This window comes from Humulus lupulus, chromosome 5 (assembly GCF_963169125.1).
Source record: "Humulus lupulus chromosome 5, drHumLupu1.1, whole genome shotgun sequence".
Classification (NCBI taxonomy): domain Eukaryota; kingdom Viridiplantae; phylum Streptophyta; class Magnoliopsida; order Rosales; family Cannabaceae; genus Humulus; species Humulus lupulus.
In genome coordinates this window covers 12,270,132-12,287,878 of record NC_084797.1, presented here as the reverse complement: position 1 = coordinate 12,287,878, position 17,747 = coordinate 12,270,132, and the positions used below count along the sequence as shown (strand labels likewise).

The 17,747-nt window shown below is 36.2% G+C and overlaps 2 protein-coding genes and 1 non-coding gene across 3 annotated transcripts; 2 read left to right on the top strand and 1 right to left on the bottom strand.

The window, feature by feature from the left end:
* Positions 1–2,270: 2,270 nt before the first annotated feature.
* Positions 2,271–3,731, top strand: LOC133778853 (uncharacterized). The gene is made up of 3 exons (XM_062218874.1): positions 2,271–2,483; positions 2,618–3,235; positions 3,312–3,731. The coding sequence occupies exons 1-3, from the start codon at positions 2,271–2,273 to the stop codon at positions 3,729–3,731; spliced, it is 1,251 nt and encodes a 416-aa protein (XP_062074858.1).
* A 6,962-nt stretch (positions 3,732–10,693) lies between these two features.
* On the bottom strand, positions 10,694–11,122 carry LOC133778852 (uncharacterized). Its single transcript, XM_062218872.1, has one exon. It carries the CDS (start codon positions 11,120–11,122, stop codon positions 10,694–10,696), a length of 429 nt encoding a protein of 142 aa, XP_062074856.1.
* Positions 11,123–15,206: 4,084 nt separating this feature from the next.
* On the top strand, positions 15,207–15,313 carry LOC133780774 (small nucleolar RNA R71). The gene has a single exon (XR_009869593.1). It is a non-coding gene; the product is annotated as a small nucleolar RNA R71 (small nucleolar RNA).
* The last annotated feature ends 2,434 nt before the right edge of the window (positions 15,314–17,747 follow it).

The window sequence follows — 17,747 nt, the reverse complement described above, 5'->3', positions numbered from 1 at the left end:
AAACAACACTAAATAAGCACGTGATAAAGTTGTATGTCTATATAAAACAAAATTTTAATTATCCTAGATAAAATCGGGCAGCATTTCCCCTATAATAGTGACCTAACCATCTCCATGTGTATAACAAAACAAACAATTCAAACAACATAAAATAAGTTTCTTACTTATAGGATGTCTATATTAAACTAATTATTTATTATCCTAGATAAAATCGGGTAGCATTTCCCTTATAATAGTAACCTAACCATCTGCATGTGAATAGCAAAACAAACAATTCAAACAACATACAATAAGTTTCTTCCTTATAGCTCCGCAGCACACAACCAAATTTCTCAGAACCTACTTCACTAAAACACACAAGTTCTCAACCTTCTGTTATCATCGCAACACACAATTTTAATCTCAGAACCTACTTCACTGTGGATGAATATTTAAGATAGTCAAACTCCTCTAACATTTGTTTAATAATATTAAAAATAGAAGTAAGAAAATATATATGTACCTCTTGCAGTCAATAATCCAAAAGCTAGCAAAATTACTTCACTTAGTAATCAAATTCGCTATTAAATCCACAAACCAATAAAATTAAATTAATAAATAATAAATAAAACATCACTAAATATCTAGCAATATATAACGTATTATTGTAATTTTATAAACTTAATTACCTCAAATGTGTGATTGATATAGGAATTTTGATGCAAAATACTCTCTAAAATCTCACCACAAAAATCACAACCTATGAAATTAAATTAATTAATATGTTAAACATTACTAAACAAATATTACTAAATATCTAATAATAGTAAATGATATTGGTAAACAAATAAAAAAAATCCCAATGCTCCACTAATTATAACCTCAACAAAAAATCAATATAAAATTTCATAACCTAAAAACTTAATAATCAACAAAAACATAAAAATTTTCATATATTTATATTTTATAAATTATTTAATAAATTTATTTTAACATAATTATATATATAACAAAATAGTTACAATTTAAAAAAAAAAATTCAAATATACAAAAATATATATAAATTTTGAAATAAAAAATGATAAAAAATTTAAAAAAATCATGAACATATATACTCTAATAAAATCTATATAATGTGATAGGTTAAATTAAAAAAAACTAAAAATCATAAATCACTAAAAAACTTCCATGAAAAAACCACAAAATCCTACAATGTATATAAAAAAATGCATAAAAATGTAAAACTAACACAAAATCATGTATATTACTCATCCTAATGCAAAACCTATGATTTATTTGCAAAATAATTAACTAAAAATCAAGAAAATTAAAAAAAAAAAACTTACCTTAGAACCCTAAAAACGCAGCCCCAATTCGGTTTCTCTCCTCTGGTTTTGCTCTCGGGTTCGTGAATTGTGAGGAAGACGAAGGCTGAAATTTTAGTAATATAAAAGGGAGCACATCCAACGTCTCCCACTGGGAGACGTGCCACGTGGGAGACGTGCCACGTGTCCCACGTCTCCCAGTGGGAGACGTTGGATGTACTCCCCTATACATCCAACGTCTTCCACTGGGAGACGTTGGATGTACCGATGAACACTTCCCCAGCCTATTTCCAACGTCTTCCACCATTTTTAATGTCTTCCAATTGTAGCCATTAATATAAACTTTCAATGTCTTACACCATTAGACATTTAAAACCCCTGATAAGTTTTAATGTCTTACACCAATGGTGTAAGACTTTGTAGGGAGTCATTGTATATCAAATTTGTTGTAGTGTGAACCCAAGTTGAGACTAAAATTTTCAATAACTATATAAGAGTTAATTCTAATATAGAGTAACACTTTACCTAGGTTAGGTTTTCCTGGACAATATTTTTCCAAAAAAAAAAAATTATACTAATATTGAATTATTATTATTTTATCGTAATTACTCCAAACCAAACGACGCATAATGTTTCTTGTATTCATGTTGCGATATTTTTACTGCGCAAGTGTACGCAATCGAATACACAAGTAATAGTAGTGGAAATATAATATCGTTCCGTCAGGAAATTGATCTAATAATTACCAATAGAAAACTTTTATTTCTATTTGACTAATGAAAATTTAGTGACAATTAACAATGAACAATAAACTAGGAAAGCAAAATTTAATTAACGAAATTTAATATAAGCGAAATATTAGAGCATTCTAATTTCATCAACTTTCAATTCTATTCAATCAATAATACAACTAATATTACAACTAATACAGGAGGGGGGGGGGGGGGGGAGCACCTCCTCTTTCAAATGGATAAAGTAATCAGCTGGAATGTCCAAGGGATTAACAACCAACAAAAACAGCGATTAGTAAAGCAATTCATTGCTTCTCAGAGAGTTGGTTTGGTTGGTCTGCTCGAGACAAGAGTAAAGGCTCAGAAACTAGGAGCCTTATATTTGAATTTGTTTGCTGGTTGGTGCTTCACTTCAAATAATGCATGGCATCCAGGAGGCCGAATTGTGGTTAGCTGGAACCCCTTTAGTTTTCATATCAATATCATCAAGTGTACAAGCCAGATGATCCATCTTGGAGTTACAACTGTTGACCATAAGAATTCTTTTTTGTTACTTATGTTTATGCTTTTAATGATGAGGAGGGGAGGAGATGGCTCTGGAAAGACCTTCAAGATCTGAATATTAAGGGGCCTTGGATTGTGATGGGTGACTTTAATGATATCTTAGCAAAAGAGGAGAGGATTGGCAATAGAGTGAGATATAATACCTCCACTGACTTTATTGACTGTGTAGCAAATTGCAAACTTGAGGATGTCAAATATAGTGGGAATTTTTATAATTGGTGCAATAAACAACATGGAGAGGATAGAATCTATTCTAAGATAGACCGTGTACTAGCAAACCAAGCTTGGCTGAGTTTGTTCCCGGAAGCTGAGGCAGTTTTTGTGAATGAGGGGTTGTTTGATCATACACCAGCTGTCTTCACGGTATATGCAAATGTTCCTTGTGGTAGGAAGCCTTTCAAGTATTTCAATATGTGGTCTACGCACCCAGATTATTGTAAGAAGGTTGAAGAGATCTGGCAGCAACATTTTACAGGGACAAAAATGTATAGGCTAATTACCAAGTTGAAGGCACTAAAGTCAGTGTTCAAGGAAATCAACACTCAAGGCTACTCTGATATAATTAGTGCCGAAATTCATGCTAGAGATCATCTAGCTGACTGTCAAGATAGGCTTAAGTGTGATCCTTTGAACTCTGTATTGCATGGTGTAGAGTTGGAGGCTAGGAATAAGTATACAAAGGTTCACAAGGATTACATCTCCTTTTTTACAGCAGAAGTCGAAACTAAATTGGGCTAGAAATGGAGATGAAAATTCAACTTTGTTTCATCTCATTATTCGGGAAAGAAGAAGGCAAAACAGAATTCTATCTATTATTGATGCAAGAGGGAATCGGGTAGATGAACCTATACAAGTCATTGAAGCTTTTTTAAGCTTCTATCAAGAGCTTTTGGGTAGTACGATGCTGCAAAGAAAGAAAGTACTGGCTGGTGTGATGGTTCAAGGTCCTACAGTAACAGAGTCCCAATCAGAGCTACTTTTGAAAGATTACTCAAAAGATGAGGTGAGGAAAGTGATATTCGAAATCCCTGGAAATAAAGCACCAGGACCGGATGGTTATGGGAGTTACTTTTACCAAGAAAACTGGAATTTAATTGGAGACGAAGTTGCTGAAGCTATTTTATCCTTCTGAAAGACTGGGCAGCTGCTTAAAGAGATAAATTCCACAGTGATTACACTTGTTCCTAAAACCAAATGCCCGAATACAGTAAAGGATTACAGGCCAATAGCATGCTGTAATGTCATTTATAAAGCAGCTACGAAGCTGATTTGCTCGAGGCTCAAAACAATTCTCCCTAGTATTGTGGCGCAAAATCAAGGAGGGTTTGTTCATGGTCGATTTATAGCGCACAACATTATGATTTGCCAAGACTTAATCTGTAATTATGGGAGGAAATCCTCAAAAGCCAGTTGTTTAATTAAACTAGACTTACAAAAGGCTTATGATACCATCGAGTGGAGTTTTATAGAAGAAGTGTTGTATGGTTTTAATTTCCCTGAGCATTTCGTTCAGCTGGTCATGACATGTATAAGAACACCTCGATTTTCTCTTATGATTAATGGGTCGATGCATGGATACTTTGAGGCTAAAAGAGGGTTGCAACAAGGGGATCCGATGTCACCTCTTATTTTTGTGCTGGGAATGGAATACCTCACAAGAATAATGCAAAAAGTTGGCCAAAAATCTGACTTTGCTTATCATAACAGATGTAAGGAGCTGAAGTTAAATCATCTAATGTTTGCTGATGATGTACTTCTGTTCTGCAATGGGGATTATAAGAGCATATGTTATCTTCTACAAGGCCTCAAATTATTTTCACAAGCATCAGGACTACAGCCTAATGCTTCGAAATCTGCAATATTCTGCAGTGGGATGAGCTAAAATGAGGTGCAGCGCATATTGGAAGTTTCAGGTTTTAGGAAGAGTGAGGTACCGTTCAATTACTTAGGTGTACCCATCTGTCCTAAGCGCATCTCTGCAAAGGAATGTAGCTTGCTAGTGGATAAAATGACTGCCAGGATCAGGTCTTGGAGCACAAGGAATATTTCTTTTGCAGGGAGGGCAGTCTTGATTAACTCTGTTCTTCTCTCAATTCAGTCCTACTGGAGTCAAATTATGTTGCTGCCTAGGAGGGTGATTAAAGAGATTGAAGCTATATGCCGAGCATACTTGTGGACAGGTAAACAAGTGATGGTTGGAGCAGGGCAAATAGCTTGGGATAGCTTGTGCAAGCCTAAAGTAGCAGGAGGTATAGGTATCAAAAAAATCTCTGAATGGAACAAAGCTGCTATGTTTAAATATGTATGGGCAGTGGCAGCCAAAGAAGACAATTTGTGGGTTAGATGGGTGCATAGTGTGTACATAAAAGGTAGAGTATGGTGGGATTACATTGCACCAGATAATAGCAGCTGGTATTGGAGGAAGGTTGTAGCTGTTAAAGAACAAATGAAGCCTCTTGTCGATACAGTTCTGTTTACTAACAGAAAGTATAAGATGGCAGAGGGATACATACTTCTTAACCTAGTACATGATATGGTTAATTGGAGCACGGAGGTTTGGGGGAGATTGAATACCCCAAAGCACAGTTTCATGTTATGGTTAGCTATCCAAGACAGATTGAAGACTAAAGCAAGATTACATAGTTTCAATATTCTTTCGGAAGCTAAATGTCAGTTTTGCAAAATGGCAGATGAAACAACTACTCATCTCTTCTTTGACTGCCCATATTCTAGTGAGTGCCTTCAACAGGTTAAGAACTGGGTCTGCTGGAGCATAACTGGGAGCCAACTAACTGGTATTGTGAGGGTGATTGGCAGAATGAAGGCAACAAGGTTCAGGAAAATGGTCCTTTCAGCAATCATGGCTGCACTGGTGTACCATTTATGGAGGGCAAGAAATGAAAGTATTTGGTTATCCTCCCTTGATAATCCAACAAGTATTGTACAGAAGACTAAAGCAGCTAGTAAGATTAGAATCCAAAGTGTATGGCCAAAGAAAGTATCAACTAAAGATCTTGAATGGTATACTGTATTATAAATAGAATATAAACATTGTATAGCTAAAAGAAGTATGTTTGGGCCTTAATGGGTGCCATTTGTTTGTAAATTGGTTTTGAAAGTAATGAAATACATTGCTGAGTTACCAAAAAAAATATATATGTTTCTTTGATCTATGATTATAGCAGGTTTACTATTGACAATTCTATTCTTTCTCAAGATATAAAATATTCAGTTTACTTGTGAATTCTCTACATGTCTGTGATAAATTCTACACATAAACCGCATTAAGAACAAAAACCTAATTGCTACACAAACCAATTTGATACTTTCGTTCTAAATTGAAATCTATGTCTATTGTCTAAAGCTATTCCAATTCTCACTTTTCAGATATTGAATTAAAACCAATAATCATGCAACAGATGGCCAATCAATTACAAGCATTAAACATAAGAACAATAGATAACCATAAATTCAAAGATTCATAGAAATTGCATTAAAGAAGAATAGAATATCCAGTGACTATATTAAAATACTCTAAATAAGAATTTAGTTCATAATATTAAACTTCATCACACAATCTAAAATTCAAAAGCATAAAGAAAAACAAACAAAATAAAAGTAGATTCTTCTCTGTTTCTTTCCCTCTGTCGTCAGAATGCTTCCCCTTTCTGTCTCCTTTGATCTTTTTTTTATTCTTCTTTACAAAAATCCAAAAACCTACGAATTTCCATGAAAATTTCCAAAAATGCCCTTGTGTCGATATATCGCCTATGATGCTGCGATATATCGCCTGTTGAATGTGCTTGATAAAAACACAAGTTTCTGATGTCGTTTCTGCTAAGCCAAAAATTGAAACTGCTCCTTGTGCCGATATATCGCCTGTACCGAATTTCCCAAATATTCACCAATTTTGACTACTCAAACAAATATTTATCAACATTCTCGAACAAATCAGAATTATTACGACACACTGCACAAGTTCACCAAACAGATTAAATGGAAACTTTCTCTTGAGAAAAACAACCAAATCAATTTGAAAATGTTATAAATAAGCGTATATTTTGTACGCTTATCACACCCCCAAACTTGACTGGTTGCTTGTCCTCAAGCAAACAAAAGAAAGAACAAAGAAACAATCCAAAACTAAAAAAAAAAAACTATTGGATGACTTAACTTTTCAGAAAAATTTAAACTTAGACTAGGGGCATAATTTTTCTCAAAAATTCCAATTCTTCTTCAATCGCTCAACCAATGCTTCAGATCATGTGACTAGAATTTCAACATATCAATAATTTCTCCAAATACTGTCATTCATGCAAATACATATTTCATTTAACAAATACCGTACAAAACATAATTTTACAAGTATCAACATTCATTCATACCACAAACCCATCAAAATTCACCATAAGCTTGCTCAACTAACTTGTCTCCACTAATATAAAATCTGTATCAAATAGATCAAAAAGACTTTGATAGGCTCATAACATTAGGCTTAGGTAAAGGTAGATAAATAGTCATTTAGGCTCGAAATTACCATAAGCATATAAACCTCAAAACCAGCCAAATTTCTCTTCACCACACCAAAAATCACCATTTTATACAATTAGAGAGAGAGATTACATACTTTCATCATTTTCTTCTTTTCTTTTTATATCATTTTTTTTTCTAGACTTATTACCTTTTTTTTTTCAGGTTACACTCCCCCAAACTTAATATTTTCTATATATATATATATAATCAAGGAGTGTGACAAAGTGATTTTTTTTTTTATAATCTCATAAACTTCTCTCTCTCTTCTTTTTGTACAATCATACTACATTCAAATCATACCAATACCTCACTATTTTCCATTCTTCTTTCCCACAAATTATATGCTTATGATAACAAAGGAAAGGGAAAAAATAATGAAGTTAGGAAATTTAGGCTCAAATAGTATAATCAAGAACAAAAACCAAAGTTTAAGGCTCAAAAAGGGTAACTAAGGATAAATTTTCATGGGTTAGCTGGAAATGCTCAAACGTTTACCAAAGAAAATTGCCTAAATCATCTCTACTCAATACTTCATTTAGCATTTTGTCTCAACAAATTAACTGAGCAAGCTCTAGCTTATTTCAACATCCACCATACATACCAATTCCCACAATACTTATAAACTTATATAATGTAAAGCATAAATTAAATAAAACACATATATTACACAAATGACAATACTCAGATCAATTATCAACAGGTTAAGCACACAGTCTACATATCCAAAGCATCAGTCTAACAACATCAAAGAATTAGCATAATTCATCATTGAAGCCCCACCTGTCTTAGTCAATAATAGTTTCGTACAGTCATCCAACATTAAAAATATAAATAAAAAAATCAAAAGAAAAGTAAATAGTCCCCCAAACTTAAAATAAACAGTGCCCTCACTGTTTCATAAAATCCAAAGGAACTAAACTAAAAAAATTAAAAATTAAAAAAATTAAAAAAAACAAAAAAAACCTGACAACCGAACAGTTACTCTTCATCGTCAGAATCTGGAGGCGGCTGATATGGCTGGCGCAATTCTGGAAGACATTGTGGAAAATCATTAAATCTGGTATAGCGCGCAAATGCCCCACAAAAATTAGCCATGTAATTCGTCATGTGGAATTGACGATCTCTAATATCCGCCTGACCATGCAACAACAACTGTTGTTGTCTCTTCAAATCTTCAATATCTTGCTGCATGGTACTATATTGCCGAGAACTAGAGCCTTCAGTAGCTCTAGAAGCGGATGGTTTTCGCCCCTTTCTCTTCGGCCGAGTGGACTCAGGTTGTTCATTGGTAGGTGGCAATGGCAGCAGACTCGGATCAACAGGCTCGTATCCCAAACCAGTGGGTCAAGGAACACCCCCATAATTCTCATCTTGATGCAACACTGATTGATGACTAATTATTGGAGATTGTTCACAGATTTCATTAACGTTCATGGGCACTCCCTGATCCTTACATAAACTGGTAATTAATGAAGCATGTCCATGACCACCAGATGTGGCCCCTCGCGCAATATAACTAATACTCTCTGCGATAAGCCTCCCAACATTGATTGACTTGTCCGAACAAATACTGTATAGCAAGTATAGATGTTCAGTAGTTACTTCCATTTGTTGAGTGGAAGGCATGAGAGTACTAATGACGAACCTGTTCCAAAGCCTCCCATACGGACTCAAACAGGTGGCCCTGATAGATCGCGGAGTAACCATGTCACTCCCCATTTTGTAAGTAGAGTCGGGCTTTGTCATTTCCTTTAAGAGCAAATCATAATCCTTTTCAGCGGCTCCTGCGCGATAATCATCATCCCAAGGATCATTTAGGCCATCGAACCGGTTTATTACTTGAGGAGAATAACAAACCTTTCTACCCCGAACTAATACTGTATGATCATCCCTCTCGAAAAAAGCATTGGCATAAAACTCCCTTACCAAATTGATATTGGCTAAAAGTTTGGGCTCACACAACTGCTGCCAATTCCTATTTATAATCATCTATGGGAGAATGCCATCCAATTCACTTGGCCGAAAGTGAGACTCGACAATCACTGTTTTATTTTTTACTATCCATTTCTCGAATTTATTTAGAGCAGTGGGGTTAACAAAGGTATGAGGAATAGTTACATTGGCTCGTTGGACTGTGGACATGGTCTTCGCTTTCTTGGGAGCCATAGAGTAGTTGAATCGCAAAAACACAATTAAAAGTCGCTAAACACACTAACAACCCCAAATCAACTCAGAAACACCCAAGAATGTTCAAAATATTTCAAAACGCAAAAACACAATTAAAAGTCGCTAAACACACTAACAACCCCAAATCAACTCAGAAACACCCAAGAATGTTCAAAATATTTCAAAACCGTTCACTGAGTACTTTTATCGAACACTTAGTGTGCAATCATGAAAAAGTGGCCAACAATACTCAAACAACCCCACAATATTTCCCAACTGTATAGAATATGCTCCCAAGATGATAAAAACAGTAAACACAAGCCAATCTCACAATAGATTCCAAAAATTCATCCAATGCCCAAAACAAATTTAAGTTCTTCAAATTCCCTCAATAGATCATCAAACACACAAAAACTCAAGAATGTACCTTGATAACTTTGAAGAGGATGAGGAAAATAGTCTTGAATCACAGCTTTAATTGGCCCCTTGATTGCTTAATGAAGATGATTGAGAGAGTGTTTTACTTGAGAGGAAAATTGGGAAGGTTTGAAAGAGGGTACGGTTCTGGAATGTAGGTCGAATTCGGGTTATTTGTGGGGGAATAAAACTGATATGAATCCATCATGTGCTCCCCACGTGCATTTTTTTCAAAAAAAATTGACCAGGCGATATATCACCTATAAGTGGCGATATATCGCCACATGCTGCATACCGAAACGGCGTCTCTGTCCATTCTGTCGATATTTCGCCTTGACCACCCCCGATATATCGCCTTCTCTTGTACATGAACCGATATATTGCCATTGGTAGGCGATATATCTCCTGGGACCTAAAAAAAAAATTCCAAAATTGCAAAATTCCCATCCAAATCTATTGTCCAGGTGATATATCGCCTGGTAGAGGCGATAGATCGCCTAAACACTGTTCAAAATTATCAAATTTTTTCAACATTTTTTTGTTTTTTTGTTTTTTTTTTTGTTTTTCATGTTTTTCACAGTTCTACTACACTAAAAGAAAATAAAAAAATATAATGTCAAACAAAAACAAAAATGAATTGTAAACTAACAACAAATTGTTCATAAATTTTAAAACTAAAAAGTAAAAATAATGAGGTGCCTCTCAAAAGCGCTATCGTTAACGTCATTTAGCCAGACGCTGCTTTTCTTGCCTTCAAGAATCGACCAGTGTAATATTGACCTTCGTCTCAATTTGGCCTCCATAGTAATGCTTCACCCACTGTCCATTAACTTTAAACGGCGAAGAATCACCTTGTTGAATCTCCAAAGCCCCGTATGGAAAAACTTTTGTAACAATGAATGACCCCGACCATCGAGACTTTAATTTTCCTGGAAATAACTTGAGACGGGAATTGAATAACAGCACCTTATCGCCCACTTAAAAAGTCCAATTGACAATATTATTGTCATGCCATTTCTTTGTCTTCTCTTTGTAGAGTTGTGCATTCTCGTAGGAATCATGACGCAATTCATCTAGCTCATTCAGTTGAGCTAGCCTTAATGCTTTCGATGCGACTGGATTGAAATTCAACTTCTTTAACGCCCACTGTGCCCTATGCTCCAATTCAAATGGAAAGTGACAAGCTTTACCATATACAAGACGGTAGGGAGACGTACCAATTGGCGTTTTAAAAGCTGTTTGATAAACCCATAACGCATCATCAACCTTATTCGACCAATCCTTTCTATTAACTTGCACCGTCTTCTCTAAAATCAGCTTAATCTCACGATTTGACACTTCCGCTTGCCCATTTGACTGCAGATGATATCCCAATGCCATCTTGTGTTTGATTCCATACTTCTCCATTAAGGAATCAAAAATCTTATTGGCAAAATGAGTCCCTTCATCACTTATAATCGCTCGAGGTGTGCCAAAACGAGAGAAAATATTCTATTTTAGAAACTTGACTACCACCTTAGCATCATTAGTTCAAGTAGCAACTGCCTCAACCCACTTACTTACATAATCCACCGCCAATAAAATATACAAATTACCGAACGACGGTGGGTAGGGTCCCATAAAGTCAATACCCCAAACATCAAATAATTCAACCTCCAATATATTAGTGAGAGGCATTTCATGACGTCTTGAGATATTACCTACCCTTTGACAACGATCACATCGTTTCACATAGTCATAGCTGTCTTTATACAGAGTAGGCCAATAAAATCCACATTCAAGGATCTTTGCAGCAGTCCTTGCTCCCCCAAAATGTCCACCAGTAGGTGATGCATGGCAATGAAACAAGATGTTCTTCATTTCTCTTTCAGGCACACATCTTCTGATAATCAAATCCGGGCATTGTTTAAATAAGAAAGGATCATCCCAGTAGTAGTTCTTCACATCATGATAAAACTTTTTCAATCTCTGCCCAACAAATTCTGGTGGCACTAAATTGGCTGCCAAATAATTCACATAATCCGCAAACCATGGCACTAACTCATCTTCCACTGCAAATAATTGTTCATCTGGGAAACTCTCATTAATCTCTCCTGCAGCAAGTTCTGACTTATCCCCCAACTCAAGTCTTGATAAGTGATCCACTACCAAATTCTCAGTACCCTTCTTATCCCGAACCTCCACATCAAACTCTTGTAAAAGAAGTACCCAATGAATAAGTCTGGGTTTAGCATCTTTCTTAGCAATAAGATGCCTGATTGCTGAGTGATCATTATACACAATAACTTTGTTCCTCATCAAATACGGCTTGAATTTATCGAATGCATATACAATGGCAAGAAGCTCTTTCTCAGTGGTGGTATAATTCAACTGAGCGCCATTTAGTGTTCTGCTGGCATAATAAATAGTCTGAAATACTTTGTCAACACGCTGCCCCAAAACCGCACCCACTGCAAAATCACTTGCGCCGCACATTAACTCAAATGGCAGCTCCCAATCCGGTGAAATTACTATAGGTGCCGACACCAATTTCTGCTTTAGTATCCTGAAAGCTTCAAGACACTTCTCATCAAACTCAAATGGCACCCCATTCATTAACAAAGCCGAGAGTGGCTTAGAAATCCTGGAGAAGTCCTTTATAAATCTTTTGTAGAACCCCGCATGACCAAGGAAACTTCTCACTCCCTTAACTGAAACTGGAGGTGGTAAATTCTCAATAGTAGTAATCTTAGCCCTATCAACCTCAATACCATTCTTAGACACCTTGTGCCCAAGTACTATGCCTTCATTTACCATGAAATGGCATTTTTCCCAATTCAAGACTAAATTCGCCTCTTCACATCGTCTCAGCACAGCCTCCAAATTTCATAAACAATCATCAAAAGAAGACCCCATAATAGAGAAATCATCCATAAAAATCTCAATGCTTCGTTCCACCATATCAGAGAAAATAGCCATCATACACCGTTGAAAAGTGGTTGGGGCATTGCACAGACCAAACGGCATACGACGGAATGCAAAAGTACCATATGGGCAGGTGAAAGTCGTCTTTTCTAGATCCTCAGGAGCAATGGCTATTTGATGGTACCCTGAATAGCCATCCAGAAAGCAGTAATACTGGTGTCCAGCCAATCTATCTAACATCTGATCAAGGAAAGGCAGTGGAAAGTGATATTTTCTGGTTGCTTTGTTCAGTTTACGATAATCTATACAAATCCTCCAACCAGTTACGGTACGCGTTGGGATAAGTTCATTATTGTCATTCTTCACCACTGTAATCCCTCCTTTCTTAGGGACTACCTGAACTGGGCTTACCCAACTACTATCTGAAATGGGATAGATCACCCCAGCATCTAACCACTTCAAGATCTCCTTCCTTACCACCTCTTTCATTGCTGGATTCAATCGACGTTGTGCTTCAAAAGAAGGCTTACTGTCATCTTCCATCAAGATCTTGTGCATAACTGTGGATGGACTTATTCCCTGAATATCTGCCAACGTCCATCCAATTGCCAACTTTTGGGTTCTCAACACCCTTAACAGTTTTTCCATCTCCTCATTAGAAAGAGAAGAAGACACAATGACTGGTAAAGTCTCCTTCTCACCCAGAAAAGCATAGCGAAGATGTGCAGGCAATGATTTCAATTCCAACTCTAGAGGTTTCTGAACTGATAGTAATGGTCTTTCAGGTCCTTGGCCCAAATCTTCATATTTCCACTTATAAATTGGCCCTTTAGAATTCATCCACTGTACACACTCTTGGACCTCACTGTCTAACTCAGCATCTATATCCCCAATTGTCAAGCTCTTGTGAAGTGAATCCTCTGTAAGATTAATTTCTGCCACCGCTTTCTCTACCATGTCAACTTTGAAACAGCTATCATTGACATTTGCAAACTTTAAAGCCTTAAACACGTTGAATACCACTTCTTCACCCTGAACTCGAAGTGTCAGTTCACCTTTCTGCACATCAATTAAAGCCTGCCCAGTAGCTAAAAATGGCCTGCCCAGAATGATAGGTACATCCATATCCTCCTCCATATCTAGAACTATGAAATCTGCCGGAAAAATGAACTTGTCCACTTTAACAAGGACATCCTCTATGATTCCTCTGGGGTGTTTCACTGAGCGATCTGCTAACTGTAATGTGACTGTTGTAGGACTAGCCTCCCCCAAACCAAGCCTTCTGAATACAAACAAAGGCATCAGATTTATACTCGCCCCCAAATCACACAAAGCATGCTTACATTCAAACTTCCCAATTGTACACGGTATAGTAAAGCTCCCCGGATCTCTCAACTTTTGGGGCAACTTCCTCTGCAATATCGCACTGTACTCTTCAGTGAGCGCCACCGTCTCATAGTCTTCCATCTTTCTTTTCTTTGACAGAATCTCTGTCATAAATTTCACATAGCTAGGCATCTGCTCTAATGCCTTAACAAATGGAATATTGATATGCAGCTTTTTGAATACCTCTAAAAACTTAGAAAACTGTTTATCCAGTGTAGTTTTTCTAAGCCTCTGAGGATATGGAACTTGAACTGGCTGACTATCAACAACGGGAGGACACTTGTTTGAACCCTGGTGGTCTTCAGTAACCCCATTCGCTTTTGTATCTGATTTCTCACCCAACTCTTCATTCTGAACCACTGACTTGTGTACACTGGGCTACTCCACTTGCTTACCATTCCTCAACGAAATTGCTTGACAGTTCTCTTAAGGATTTACCACGGTATTACTAGGCAAATTCCCTTGCGATCTGTTATTAAGCATGTTGGCCAACTGACCCACTTGTGTCTGAAGGTTTCGAATAGAGGATCTGGTCTCAGTCATGAATTGAGTCTGAGTATTAGTGAGGGTCAACAAGGCTGCTTGCAATTCATTAGGCTTTTTTGGTGGATCTTGCGGTCTAGGCTGGTGTGACGATGAGGCTTGATTCATAGGCTGTTGTGAAATGTGTTGCTGGTATGGCCCTTGAAACTGTGACTGTTGGCCCTGATTGTTTCTCCATGAGAAATTTGGGTGATTTCTCCACCAAGGATTGTAAGTATTGGAGAACGGATTCTGATAAGGCCTCTGAAAATTACCAACTGCCTGTACCTGAGCCTGATTAACTGGCATATTACCATACATGTTGGCCGCTGTACACTGTTCATACAAATGAGGCCCTCCACATAATTCACACCCTGATTGCATCTGTATAGCCTGTGCTTGAGCTGAGATCTTGTTTTGTTGCAACTGCTTTGTCAATGCAGCAACCTGAGCAGTTAAAGCAGTGATAGCATCTAATTCATGTACCCCAGCTACTTTTCTCTGTGAAGTGTCTCGTTCGGAAGGCCACTGATAATTTTTCAAAGCCATCTCCTCTAACAATTCATATGCCTCATCAGCCCCTTTACTCATGAAAGCACCACCTGCTGCTGCATCTATTATAGTGCGAGTAGTACCGCAAAGCCCATTATAAAAATTGTGGACTAACATCCACTTCTCTATACCGCGATGAGGGCATTTCCTGAGCAGGTCTTTGAATCTTTCCCATGCATCGTACAATGACTCTCCCTCATTCTGATAGAAGTTATTGATTTCTCCCCTCAACTTAGCAGCTTTTGCAGGAGGAAAGAACTTTGAGAGAAACTTCTGAGCTAGTTCCTCCCATGTATTAATTGAGTTGGCCTGTAAAGAAATAAGCCAACTTTTTACCTTGTCCCTTAATGAAAAAGGGAACAATCTCAACCTTATTGCATCATCGCTCACCCCATTAAACTTAAACGTTGCACATAGCTCAAGGAAGTTCACTATGTGCAAGTTAGGATCCTCATTGGGGAGACCACCAAACTGGACAGAAGTCTGGACCATTTGTATCATCGCCGGCTTAATCTCAAAGTTATTGGCAGTAACATTCGGCGGCCTAATGCACGAGTGCACTCCTGTAACAGCAGGGAGCACATAATCTCTTAATGCTCGCACATTTTGGTCCTGAGCGATGTGATTTTGACCATCATTATTGTTAACCACGTCTCTTTGGTTGGCAGCCATTGATGCTTCCAACCTCTTTTTCTTTCTGTTTTGTCTACAGGATCTTTCGATTTCAGGATTAACAGGCACAAGATTTGCAGATCCTTCACGTTGCACACAAAAGATTCACCTATTAAAACAAAATGCGACAACTTGGATTAGTTCAAATAATTAAAAACAGCCAAATTAGAATAAAAATTAACTATTTTGATATTAATAGAATATCAATTCCCTGGCAACGGCGCCAAAAACTTGTTGCGATATTTTTATTGCGCAAATGTACGCAATCGAATACACAAGTAATAGTAGTGGAAATATAGTATCGTTCCGTCAGGGAATTGATCTAATAATTACCAATAGCAAACTTTTATTTCTATTTGACTAATGAAAATTTAGTGACAATTAACAATGAACAATAAACTAGGAAAGCAAAATTAAATTAACGAAATTTAATATAAGCGAAATATTAGAGCATTCTAATTTCATCAACCTTAAATTCTATTCAATCAATAATACAACTAATATGTTTCTTTGATCTATGATTATAGCAGGTTTACTATTGACAATTCTATTCTTTCTCAAGATATAAAATATTCAGTTTACCTGTGAATTCTCTACATGTCTGTGATAAATTCTACACATAAACCGCATTAAGAACAAAAACCTAATTGCTACACAAACCAATTTGATACTTTTGTTTAAAATTGAAATCTATGTCTATTGTCTAAAGCTATTCCAATTCTCACTTTTCAGATATTGAATTAAAACCAATAATCATGCAACAGATGGCCAATCAATTTCAAGCATTAAACATAAGAACAATAGATAACCATAAATTCAAAGATTCATAGAAATTGCATTAAAGATGAATAGAATATCCAGTGACTACATTAAAATACTCTAAATAAGAATTTAGTTCATAATATTAAACTTCATCACACAATCTAAAATTCAAAAGCATAAAGAAAAACAAACAAAATAAAAGTAGATTCTTCTCTGTTTCTTTCCCTCTGCCGTCAGAATGCTTCCCCTTTCTGTCTCCTTTGATCTTCTTTTTATTCTTCTTTACAAAAATCCAAAAACCTACGAATTTCCATGAAAATTTCCAAAAATGCCCTTGTGCCGATATATCGCCTATGATGTTGCGATATATTGCCTGTTGAATGTGCTTGATAAAAACGCAAGTTTCTGATGTCGTTTCTGCTAAGCCAAAAATGGAAACTGCTCCTTGTGCTGATATATCGCCTGTACCGAATTTCCCAAATATTCACCAATTTTGACTACTCAAACAAATATTTATCAACATTCTCGAACAAATCAGAATTATTACGACACACTGCACTGTTGGAAAAAGCTTATACATGATCTTTATTTATTTTCATGTATATCTAATATTAAACAAATTAATACGAGATAGCCTAAAACATGTTTCTAAAATCGAATTCAAAGAGAAACAAATAATATAATATTTACAGTATACGCAGCGGAATTAAGAGTCCTTCCTTCAGTTTCTCTAACTCTTGTATCCTTTCTGTCGCAGAGTATTATCAAGAAACTGAACCGATCTTCTATTGTCTTCACGATCTTCCAATGTATCCTTAGAACCACCTAGACTAGTGTGGGCAATTCTCAACGCATGAGATAGATATAGAGAGAAGAAAAGAAAATAACAAAGAGGTTTAGAAAAGGACTTGTGTTTAGAGAGAATATAAAACTATCAGAAAATCTGACTTGTGACTTATCTGTCGTCTCTGAAATCTTCTCTCTAAGCACTCCTTTTATAGACTCAATTAGGCCATTTAATTTAATTAAAAAATAAATAAAATAACAGCCATTTTGAAGCCCTAGGTCGAAATTATCATGGGCTATAGGCCTGTGAAATTTCCCATTTGATTATAAGCCCATTGGACTTAAAATCAATGCCTGTGTTATTTTCTATTGATTTAATTAATTAAATAATTATTTAAATCCTGTATCAAATTAATTATTTATAATTTGAACCTTGATTTAAATTTAT

Coding starts and splice junctions, on each gene's coding strand:
- LOC133778853 (XM_062218874.1), top strand. CDS start 2,271: ATGGATAAAGTAATCAGCTGGAATGTCCAAGGGATTAACAACCAACAA. Junction 2,484..2,617: donor ATCCAGGAGGCCGAATTGTG/GTTAGCTGGAAC, acceptor AATGATGAGGAG/GGGAGGAGATGGCTCTGGAA. Junction 3,236..3,311: donor AGTGTGATCCTTTGAACTCT/GTATTGCATGGT, acceptor CCTTTTTTACAG/CAGAAGTCGAAACTAAATTG.
- LOC133778852 (XM_062218872.1), bottom strand. CDS start 11,122: ATGGAGAAGTATGGAATCAAACACAAGATGGCATTGGGATATCATCTG.